The sequence below is a fragment of the Polypterus senegalus genome, chromosome 1, assembly GCF_016835505.1.
Source record: "Polypterus senegalus isolate Bchr_013 chromosome 1, ASM1683550v1, whole genome shotgun sequence".
NCBI lineage: Eukaryota > Metazoa > Chordata > Cladistia > Polypteriformes > Polypteridae > Polypterus > Polypterus senegalus.
In genome coordinates this window covers 2,566,179-2,578,370 of record NC_053154.1, presented here as the reverse complement: position 1 = coordinate 2,578,370, position 12,192 = coordinate 2,566,179, and the positions used below count along the sequence as shown (strand labels likewise).

Sequence of the window (12,192 nt, the reverse complement as noted above, 5' to 3'; positions counted from 1 at the left end):
ATGGGTAGGTATGGTGACAAGGAGAGGAATGAAGAAGATCAGAGGACAGTGGATTTTGCCAAAAGGATTGACATGGTTGTGGTGAAGAAGTATTTTAAGAAGAGGGAGGAACACAGGGTGACGTACAAGAGTGTAGGAAGATGCACACAGGTAGATGACATCCAATGCAGAAGAGTCGATCTGAAGGAGAATGAAGACTGCAAAGTGGTGGCAGGGGAAAGAGTAGTTAAGCAGCATAGGATGGTGGTCTGTAGGATGATGTTGGAGATCAAGAAGAGGAAGAGAGTGAGGGCAGAGCCAAGGATCAAATGGTGGAAGTTGAAAAAGGAAGACTGCAAGGTTGAGTTTAGGGAGAAGGTGAGACTGGCACTGGGTGGCACTAAAGAGTCACCAGACAACTGGGCAACTACAGCAGATGTAGTAAGGGTGACCGCAAGAAGGGTGCTTGGTGTGACATCTGGACAGAGGAAGGAAGAAAAGGAAACCTGGTGGTAGAATGAGGAAATACAGGAGAGTATACAGAGGAAGAGGATGACGAAGAAGAAGTGGGATAGTCAGAGAGATGCAGAAAGTAGACAAGAGTACAAGGAGATAAGGCGCAGGGTGAAGAGAGAGGTGGAGAAGGGTACAGAAAAGGCGTACGATGAGTTGTATGAGAGGCTGGACACTAAGGAGGGAGAAAAGGACCGGTGGGCTACAGAGAGGGGCCGAGCTGGGAAAGATGAGCAGCAGGTTAGGGTGATAAAGAATAAAGATGGAGACGTACTCACAAGAGAGGAGAGTGTGATGAGCAGATGGAAAAAGTACTTTGAGAGGCTGATGAATGAAGAGAACGAGAGAGAGAAGGTTAGATGATGTGGAGATAGTGAATCAGGAAGTGCAACGGATTAGCAAGGAGGAAGTAAGGACAGCTATGAAGAGGATGAAGAATGGAAAAGCTGTTGGTCCAGATGACATACCTGTGGAAGCATGGAGGTGTTTCGGAGAGATGGCAGTGGAGTTTTTAACCAGAGTGTTTAATGGAATCTTGGAAAGTGAGAGGATGGCTGAGGAGTGGAGAAGAAGTGTACTGGTGGGCCGATATTTAAGAATAAGGGGGATGTGCAGGACTGCAGTAACTACAGGGGAATAAAATTAATGAGGCACAGCATGAAGTTATGGGAAAGAGTAGTGGAAGTTCAGTTAAGAAGTGAGGTGATGATTAGTGAGCAGCAGGATGGTGTCATGACAGGAAAGAGAACCACAGATGAGATGTTTGCTCTGAGGGTGTTGATGGAGAAGTTTAGAGAAGCCCAGAAGGAGTTGCATTGTGTCTTTGTGGACCTGGAGAAAGCAAATGACAGGGTGACCAGAGAGGAGCTGTGGTGTTGTATGAGGAAGTCGAGAGTGGCAGAGAAGTACGTAAGAGTGTTACAGGATATGTAAGAAGAAGTGTGACTGTGCTGAGGTCTGCGGTAGGAGGGACGGAGGTGGGATTACATCAGGGATCGGCTCTGAGCCCTTTCTTATTTATAATGGTGATGGACAGGCTGACAGACGAGATTAGACAGGAGTCACCGTGGACTGTGATGTTTGCTGATGACATTGTGATCTGTGTGAGAGTAGAGAGCAGGTTGAGGAGACCCTGGAGAGGTGGAGATATGAGAGGAGAGGAATGAAGGTCAGTAGGACCACCAAGACAGAATACATGTGTGTGAATGAGAGGGAGGTCAGTGGAGTGGTGAGGATGAGGGGAGTAGAGATGGCGAAGGTGGAGGAGTTTAAATACTTGGGATCAACAGTACAGAGTAATGGAGAGTGTGGAAGAGAAGTGAAGAAGAGAGAGCAGGCAGGGTGGAGTGGGTGGAGAAGAGTGACAGGAGTGATTTGTGACAGACGGGTATCAGCAAGAGTGACAGGGAAGGTCTACAGGATGGTGGTGAGACCAGCTGTGTTATATGGGCTGGAGACGGTGGCACAGGAGACAGAGCTGGAGGTGGCAGAGTTAAAGATATGAAGATTGGCATTGGGTGTGGCGAGGATGGACAGGATTAGAAATGAGGACATTAGAGGGTCAGCTCAGGTGGGACGGTTGGGAGACAAAGTCAGAGAGGCGAGATGGCATTGGTTTGGGGAGATGCTGGGTATATTGGGAGAAGGGCGCTAAGGATGGAGCTGCCAGGGAAGAGGAGAAGAGGAAGGCCTAAGAGGAGATTTATTGATGTGGTGAGAGAGGACATGCAGGTGGTGGGTGTGACAGAACAAGAGGACAGGAAGATATGGAAGAAGATGATCTGCTGTGGTGACCCCTAGCGGGAGCAGCCAAAAGAAGATGACGACGCTGCTCTCAGCACAGACACCAACCCCAGTGCTCTGCCCACATCAAATGCCACTTTGGATGAGCTGGGGTCTCGAATCTTGTCACAGAGTGAGTGAACAGGATCAGAGGGATCTGCTGGCTACCAATATCCACAACATCAGAGAAGGTACGAGACTCTGAGAATGTAATGTAATGTAATGTCCGCAGGGAGCACTGTTGGCACCGCTGCCCACTGCACCTTAGCACAAGATGAGAAGAATACGGAGCAAAGAGAAAAGTAAGCTGGAAAAAACTCTGAAATGAACTTTTACAAGTCAAGGCGAGTCACGGTGTGTTCAGAATGCGGTCGACTTACCAGGGAACACAACAAGTTGGACCTCGACGACGGCTTTACATGGAAACCTGAGGTGCCACCAGAGCAGATGTCAGCGTAGCTTAGTGCCACCGAGCAGCCTGTGACGGGCAGCAGAACTTCACCTGTGTCTGGGTGTTGTGGAGGGACGGGTATGGGGTTGGCTGGTGTTTGGTATCGATCGGCTTTATATGCGCACAGTACACAGGTAACGCGTGATTGATATAGATTTGAAGATAGAGAGAGAGATTGACGGATTGAGATATCAGCCGTTTATCCCTTTTATAATATTTGATAAAGTCCCGTTACTCCTTAATTACAAATAATCTACCTGGCATGTAGGAAGTTGACTTGTCAATAAGTGACCAGGTGACTTCTGGGATACTCAAACCTCGACGACGTTATTTTGGAGACTGAAGGAGAACACGACTGGCCAGCTTGCTGGGCCGAGTGGCGTCTTACTGTCCCAATGGCCGTGAGCTCCAGCTCCAAATTATTGTACTGAAGTGTCATAAAGATGAAATATTTTGGTTTTCAATTAAACTCAAGGATGGCATTGGGTCTCAGGGCCCTTTTGACCACCTGTGATAGTCAGTTTGCCAGGCGAGCCCAACAAAAGGACAAACTACTAAAGAAGGATGTTCCACGTTATTAAGCAGGCCACCATTTTCAAGCAATGTGGGAAAGCAAGAGGATCTGTCAGCTGCCGAAAAGCGTGAAACAGTCCGGTGCCTTGGACAAGGTATGACAACCTTCGATATTTCAACAGAACTCAACTGTGACCATCGTACTGTTAGAAGACTTGTGGCTGACTCCGAGCAGATAAAGGCAAAGTGAGGAAGGTTTCTGCCAGGCTAATACATCGGATGAAGAGAGCAGCTGCTAAACTGCCATTAGATTTGAAGCTGCTGGTGCCTCTGGAGTCCCGCGTTCGACCATCAAGGAGCAGGATCCTCCAGAGGACTGCAGTCATTCATAACCAGTGCTGACAAGTAGAAATGGCGGCCATGGGCCCACAACTACATGAAGACTCATTTCAAACAGTCTTGGTTACAGATGAGTGCTCAGATGGACGGCCACCATGTCCCAACAAGGCTGTGACATCAGCAAGGAGGTGACAGAGTCATGAAGGAGCTCATACGACACAGGTAAGGGTCAGAAATGACAAGTGTCAGATACTCAACTGTCAGCCGCAGTCCTGGCACTTGTCACCTTAACATGACGTGTGCGCCGATTTTCATTCAAGGATTCTCTCATCTGATTGGACGGCCAGCATGGCCTCCGTTGTTGAAAACCCAGCTGGCTGAGGCCTCCGACTTGAGTTCTGCCTTCCTCTTCTACGAGTGCCATCTCTCCTCTCGTCAGCTGGCCGTACTTCAGTCCTGGAGAGACGCTGAGGGTTTCCACGTCTGTTTGGTCAGTTTGTACCTCGTCTGTTGTGTGCGCCTTAACAAACTGGCACGCGTGTGTGTGTGTGTGCCAGTCGTGTCATTTATCTATAATCTGTACTTGTGTTTTAACAGCGCTATACAGTACGTACAAAAAAATGAAGTTGTAATGTGGCTGCGTCTGCATAATGTGCCCCCCATGAAGCAAGGCACGTAATGCGGACCCCACTTGAGCGTAACTCGCCCCTCCAGTGTGAATGAGAGCGGACGGCCAACAAACGCTCACGCAAGCAGAAGAGACGCTCGTCTGTCTGATGTCTCGTGTCTTCTGGGCCACAAGAGAACTGAAAAAAGGGGGGGAAAAAAAGACAAGAAAAGAAGGCCAAGATGGCAGCAGAACTCACCATACCTGTAAACTCATCAAACTGGCCAGTGCTGGAATATCTGTACGGACACTGTCACTAAATGTCACATGGCCAGCCACGTAAAGTGACAGAGTCCAGCGTCGAGATCAACTCACGTAACGGGACTGAGCAACGGAAATCCCAGCAGTGCGGACAGACAGACAGCAAGGGCACAAACGACGCCCGCTCTATGAGCACTCGGATCACACACACACACACAGGTTACGGTGAGTAACACACTGGCGGCAGAAATCCACTTTCTTCATAATCTGCACTGACACGGCCGAGTAACCCTCTGGAGTTTTCTCTCCTCATTAAAAGACACAACTAGAAGAGTGAAGTGTCATCGTCATCATCGTCATCATCGTCATCATCATCATCGTCAAGCGTGAATTTAGAAAACAAGCATGGCACTTCTTACTACTGTTATTATCGTGTGTTACAAATCTGTTTAGTCCAACTGATGTGTTATTTGTAGGATTCTGTTACCGGATTGCACGCTACACACTCTTTTCTGCCTGGCAGTGCCATTAAGCCCTGAAGAGGACTGGCATAGTGGCACATGCTGCGGGTACGACGACACCAACAAGCACAGCCACACTGCTAATTCAGTAAGTGTGGCGTTAGGTCAGCCGTCACTTTAAAAAGGACCAGTTAACGTACGTCACTTTGAGTTTGTCACCCGACTGCTCTGGAGGTTGTGCTGCTGAGCTCAATGCTTTGTGTTCTGACAATCTTATCAAACTAGGGGGGCTGTGCCCCCCACCTCGCTTTGTTCGCCAACCCCCCGGGCGGGCACTACACCCTAGCCACGTCACAGCTCTGCCCCTCGCGGATGTATAATTTAAACTGATTGTTATTTTCCTGGGAATTGTTACACATGGATAATAGAGCCAACTGTCTTACATCATGTGAATAATTAACCAAAGTGAAAAATAGTAAAACGTAATAAATTGACAGTAAATGATGTTTCATGGCGCGTTAGCGGTATTCGTTGTGTTGTACGATTTCATTCTGTTTGGCTTTGAAATTAACACGCAAATACTTTTTAAACTTTTACTTTAAGACTTCAGGAAAAACAATTTTTTGAATTAACCTTTCGTCAATATGGTACTGAATTGTGATTCGGTGTTTGGACTTTCACCGTGACAACTCAACGTGTATCTGCCCGTGAGTGAATTTCGTTTCTTTCTCTCTAATAAATAAACGACTTTTTCGAATGTGTGACTCTGTGATTTGTTGCCTTTGCTAAAGCTATTCTAACAGGAAACTGTAAAGTTTTAATACGAATGGCGTATCGAGATCTCCTTTGGTGTCTCATGTCATTAGTGAAGATGGACTACATGACCTTTCTTGTCGCCTGTTAAACTTTGACATGTCAGAATTGTTTGACCAATTTTAAACACAACTAATCTTATCCTACTGCACAGCCCATCACTCGGACATCACTTACACAGTAACATTACGATTCATCCTTCTTTCTACAGTAATTCGTGTGGTGGAAGACGAGACGGTGTTAGCGGTTGTAGATATTTTTTGTCATGTTGTAAGTTGATGTCTTCATCTTCCGCACATTCACCACTGACTGTTCCATCAGAGTCTATTGACACGCATTGAACTAATGTGCCGTGTAACCGAGCGGCAATTGTTGCGTTAACTTACTTGAGTTTCTCGTGCTAGGATTGCCCGTGTACTCATTTCTTTTGTTGATATCCCTTCGGGATGAAATTCTTCAATAAGATTTTGAACATAATATGCCTTCTTTACTTGGGAACTTAAAATGAGGAAAATGTAAAAATGTATAAGAGCTGAGAAAGCAGGAACTGCATCTGACCAAAGCATTCACACCAATGAGAGGCGAGAGGACTGTGGGCGTGGCTTGAGAGGAGGGTGGGACTTGAAAAAAATCTCACGGCCAAAGTGTCGTCTCGCGGGACTTGAAAATCTTTCCCAAACTCTCGACTCATCACAGGATATTTTTATATAACAGAGAGATCATTTGACCCAAGAGAAGCGATAATGCGATCAACTGAATAGTTGCGTCTATCAATTTGTGGCTGCTGAATGAGCGTGATGTCGAGACGTGCGCAGGCTGACCACGCGCCCTCCACGGTAACCTGGTTAAGGGTTTGCGTGGCCACAGAATCGGTAATCTCTTCCAGCTAATCAGGCTTCTCGGAGGCCAATAACCCAAACTTCCTACTCACAATTAGGGTTTACAGGGCAGTTTAATAAATCAGCTTTCTCATTTACACAGTACCGAAAAATCTCAAAATGCTGCTCCGTAACGTACAAAAACGGGAGTTGTGTCTGTGTGTGTGTGTGTGCCGCACGATCACAGCTTGCACGTCATAATAACCAACAGGACACAAAGCGCCTGTGCTCTGCGGACGACAGCAATTAGGACTTGTAGAACACCCTGAGCTCACATGAAACACACACACACGCTGATGCTGATGATGATGATGATGATGCCTGACTTGGTGCTTTCCACATTTTACTTTCTGGCAGGGGATGCCTGCTGCCAACATTTAAAACAAATAGAAATAGTTTTACAGAGAAACTCAATTTTCATGAAATAACTGGTTATAAATATAAAACACGTCAGTCATTTTATGCACACATGTAGCAGTGCATTGGCAATTCTAAATTGTCCCTAGTGTGCACGTGTGTGTGTCCCCTGTAGTGGGCTGGCGCCCTGCCCGGGGTTTGGTTCCTGCCTTGTGCCCTGTGTTGGCTGGGATTGGCTCCAGCCGACCCCCGTGACCCTGTGTTAGGATATAGCGGGTTGGATAATAGATGGATGTAGCAGTGTGTGCTCCTTTACGTTGCTGACTGAAACAAAGCAAATTTCCACAATAAAAGTAAACTAACTGACTGACTGAGGCGGCGCGGCGCTAATTCTGAAGAAGACTTAAAGTCCTGGGGGGCAGCTGGGGAGCAACACACTTGTTTAGAGCCAATCACGAGCCCACAAGTCGCCGTCATGAATGTCATACATGTAGTTATCTTATGAAAGTGTCGCACATCATGACGCGTCGTTGGACGACTGGCACCCCAATATAATTACCCGCTCACTCGTATCCTCCTTGACTCGGCGGTTTATCGCTGCGGTGTTGGAGTTGAGAGCCGAGCTGTGCCAAGCCGAGCCTGCCCTGGACGGGACGCCTGTCCCTCGCGACTTTACATCTGCATTTCCACGGATTGTGTGACCTGGTGCCGACAAATGCCGCCACCTTGTACGACTGCCGAGTTTACCGGGGCGTGCGGCCGGGCGGTCCTATCAGCTGTCCAGCGGCCAGTTTCAATACAAGTCCCCGGCCGGCCTACTCCCCCTGCGCTGGCCGGAAGCGGGCCTTGCGGGTTCACACCTGTCGCACTCGAACGTCCAGCCGTCAAACTCCCTTAGCGGCCCAAGCCACACACGTCACTTACCAAGCGACATATTCCCCGTTTCTCTTTTGCAGTAGCCACATTTGTAGCCGTCCTCTCCTCCGAAATACTCCACTATGCTGTAGCTGTCACGGGCTGCCATGTTTACCGCCGAACTGCCGGCCTGAGCGTGCAACTTCCACGCCCATTGACGCACGGAGAGGCGTAGCGAAGCTCAGACCACGCCCCCTTCCATGTCAGTCAGTCAGATGCCTTCTGCGCGCGCAGCACCCGCCAGACAATGGCCTCCCAGCGTCGGCCTGCAGTGTTGCTTTTATTGAACGTTACCGAAATGTGAACACGGAGTCAAAGTAAAGGTTGATGGCATAAATCGAAATCCCTGCAGCGGCTGTCTTTATCGCCTTCACAATTTCAGTTAACGCTTCACACCGATGACTGCCGTTGCGCTTCATTGTCGAACTGGCCATTTAAGTTAACCATTTGAGTCCTCATGTGAAGCGACGGCCGGCGTCAGGTCAGAATCGTTTGGCGTCTTCCAGCTTGGAAGAAAAGAATCGCAATGACATAATTTACAATAAACGAATTCATACAGCTGCAATGATGAATGTTACTCTACACATATGAGTGGGCAACACATTTCAGTGCAGCAGCGACCCCCCATTTATGATGGTCGCACAGGCGACATTGGTGGGTGAGGACCAACAAAGTCCTTTTCAGAAACAATTCTCTTCTTCATACAAGTTTTCAGACCCTTCACTAAGCCCTTTGGCAGCCTTCATCGTAAGTCTCTACAAGCTTGGCACACCATTTTGCCCAGAGGGGACTGGGCGGTCTCTTGGTCTGGAACCCCTACAGATTTATTTTTTTCTCCAGCCTTTGGAGTTTTTTTTGTTTTTTTCTGTCCACCCTGGCCATCGGACCTTACTCTTATTCTATGTTAATTAATGTTGACTTATGTTTATTTTTTATTGTGTCTTCTATTTTTCTATTCATTTTGTAAAGCACTTTGAGCTACATTTTTTTGTATGAATATGTGCTATAGAAATAAATGTTGATTGATTGATTGATTGATTGAACTGGATCTGGGCAGTTTGGCCCATTCCTCCTGGCAGATCCTCTCAAGCTCCGTTAGATTGGATGGGAGGCAACTGCCACCTTCAGGTCTCGCCACACATGCTCTGGGGGCTTTGGCTGCGCCACTCAAGGACAGTCCTAGTCTTGTCCTGAAGCAGCTCGAGGGGTGTCTTGGTTCAATGCTTCAGGTCATCAGCGTGCTGAAAGATGAACCGCTGCCCCAGTCTGAAGTGGCGGACCCTCTGCATTTGCCTCTCACTTCTCACCAACCCCCCTGTCCCCATAGCGTGATGTTGCCACCACCACACTTGGAGGTCTACAGAGAGACCCTTGGATGTTGTGGCTTGTTTTCTGTCCTGACCTGCATTGTGAATTATGGGGTCTTCTGTATAGACGGGCACGGGTGCCTTTCTAAACGAAGTCCAGTTGGCTCAGTTTGCCACACGTGGGCTCCCATCACGTTCTCTGCACATCTCAAGGAGAATGAAAACAAACAGGAGGCACCTGAGCCCAATGTGGAGGGTCACAGCTGAGGGTTTTAGTACTTTAAGATTTCAGTTTTGGATTTTGAATACGCTTGCAAGCCTTTAAGCCCACTTTCACTTTGTCATGGTGGGCTACTGAGCGTAGACTGATGGGCAAATATGGCAAATGAAACGGACAACACAATAAAGTGAGGGGTCTCAGCACTTTCTGAATTCACTGTGTATGCACATACTGTATGAATGTGTGTATATTTTTAAAATAAACCCAAGGTTTCCTTTACTTTAGACAGTAAATGATATTTCAACTCCACGTCAAAGGTGCCGAATGACCGAGTATTCTTGAACCAGCGTGATTTATGAATTAGAAATGTACCCAAGACACTAAATATATTTAAAGTAAAGAACTCCTCTTTTTCTAGGTTTCCTCTTACATGTTCCAGTTTAATAACAAAGCGCTTGATCTTCAAGTAGAACTTTAAACTTTTCAAGTCTGTCCAAAGTCATTTTGATCACAGCCAAGCAGAATGGCTCCTCTGCTAGAGGAACACAAATCCTTGTTGAAAGTTCAAATTTAACTGAATGCAATTTATTTGTAACTTTCAAAGATAGATTTTTAAACTTAACAATAGGCTACCTTTCAGGAATTATATAAACTAGTTATCAATTTATATTATCAGACAATGGGGTCCAAAATGAAATACGACGAGTCACTTTACAAATATATCCAATAATACAGTTAGACGTACATAGGAAAGGCACTATAAAAAATAATAGATAGGGAAAGCGCTGCATAAAAGGATACATACATAGACAAACAGGAAACACACGACATATAGAATCATACATAGATAAATAGGAAAGACGTTATAACGCGATATTCATAGACAGACAGATAGAAAAGGCACTTTATAAAATGATACATAGAAAAGACATTACACATTGAACAGATATAGATAGGAAAGACACTATTTTAAATGATAAATACAGACAGATTGGAAAGACACTATATTAAATTATATAAAGACAAGTAGATAGACAGGCAGAAGTTTTTGTCCCCAGCTAGAAACTGAGCTTTTTACAATTACAGTTCTTATCCTTCATTTTCACACAATCCATCCTAACATTCTGTTCATCTCTAGTTGCCCCTAATAACAAAAGCACGAAGTAACACATTTGAACACAAACGCACTCGTCGTTATCTTCTTACAGACTGGAAATGAGGGTCCCAAGTGAACGACAGCCCTGAAAGAACCGGCGGCATTCACGCATGCGCTTTCAACATCAGGTAGTGAAAGAGAAAGCCCGCTTGATGTTACGCATGCGCCACAGAGCAGGTGTTGCGTGCAGCCGAACTGTCTTCTATTCCTCGCTAAACGCTTCCATCAGAAATCCTGAACAATTTGCTAATCGTGCGGCATGACATCTTTGCGCTCCATTGTTTGTATTGAAATGTACTCTCTCCCCTCTCTATATATATATATAAATAAATAAAGAAATGTTGCTGTTCGACTTCGTATTTTTGTTTGTATTCGGGTGAAGTTGTCAAGTACACCCTAACAGGATAGGCCTTACCCGCGCGAAGCCGCCTGTATGGCGTGCCGTAAACTGGGCTGCCAATTTTGAAATTGTCATTTTAGATTTTTAGTATTTACATTTAATATCGGCAGAGTTACGAGTCTCACTTTATTCGTGGTGTCCGTTAAACTACACCACAAATGGCCTTTATATTCAAGATCTCCCAAAGTGCTACCTTCTCATGTGGGGATTTTTGGGGTGTCAGCACTACGTTTCGAAGTTAACACCAGGGTCTGTACGATGCATTCGATTATGTGCAAAAACTGCACAAAATATGATCTTCGGTATTCAATAAAATGGCAAAACAGACCCGCTGAGTGCTGCACACAAGTAGACAGAACGCTGACCGAGCGCGCGTAGGCCGTGCCGCCACTGTTTGGGCCGCACAACGTAAAACTTTGTTTTGTTGAAGCGAGCCAATTACAGAATGGCATGCTGCGGTTGGGCCCCGCCCACTGGATTGGGCTCCGACAACCAGCCAATAGACATACCGCTAAGCTATAAGCCCTGCCATTTTATACTCCATGGTCGCCATATTTAGTGAGGGCACGAGAAGTTTGTATATTGCGTGTCATAAATCGACGTATCGAGCCGGTGAACTTTCGAGTGTAGCTTACCGTAAGAGACTTTACTGTTGGAGGCACCGCAGTATCCACACCGATAGCCGCTCTTTAAGCCCTTCGCTTCGTTCACCGTGCGCATTGTCGCTTCGACGGCGACACGAGTGGTGGAGACGTAACGACTGACTTGCTGGCAGGAAGAGACGCCGGTGTTACCTCGGCACCGGGCTCTGCCTTTAGGCAGGGTCAGCGGGCACTGCTCCGCCATGCGCGCTCGGGGGTCAGCCCGTGCAATGAGGTTGTGCGCGTTTCATCGTCAGGGGCTTTGGTGTCGCACTTACTGGCACACACAGATCCCCCGTCCATTAGTTAGAACTGGGGAGTTTGGCATGAACCGCTGCCTCGGGCGAATGACTCTCGAATCGTTCAGCAGTTGCCGCCGGTGAGAAACGGAGTTTAGGGCCAAAATGAAATAAAATATTATAAAATGTAACAAAGTATGAATAGAGACACAAATGTTTGAGAATGAACAGTTGAATGTGCCCTAAAATATGCTGGTTTATTCCTTTACGTATTTAACGATGCCTTTGTTTGTTTAAGTGACACCGCGCCACACAACATGAAACAGGCAATGAAGTGAAAAAGTGGCCTTGTACTCCATG

The 12,192-nt window shown here is 46.6% G+C and overlaps 1 protein-coding gene across 4 annotated transcripts in view; it reads right to left on the bottom strand.

The window, feature by feature from the left end:
• LOC120522692 (arginyl-tRNA--protein transferase 1) overlaps window positions 1-11,813 on the bottom strand; it is a 59,323-nt gene extending 47,510 nt beyond the window's left edge. For 2 of the 4 annotated variants that reach the window (XM_039743472.1, XM_039743505.1), the window contains exon 1: window positions 11,588-11,813. In XM_039743472.1, coding sequence (XP_039599406.1) covers window positions 11,588-11,798 — 211 coding nt within the window. In that variant the 5' untranslated portion in view covers window positions 11,799-11,813. Of the gene's footprint in view, window positions 1-7,878; window positions 8,027-11,587 lie in introns of those variants that run through there. The other 2 variants (XM_039743523.1, XM_039743514.1) reach the window with 2 other exon arrangements.
• Window positions 11,814-12,192: the final 379 nt, after the last annotated feature.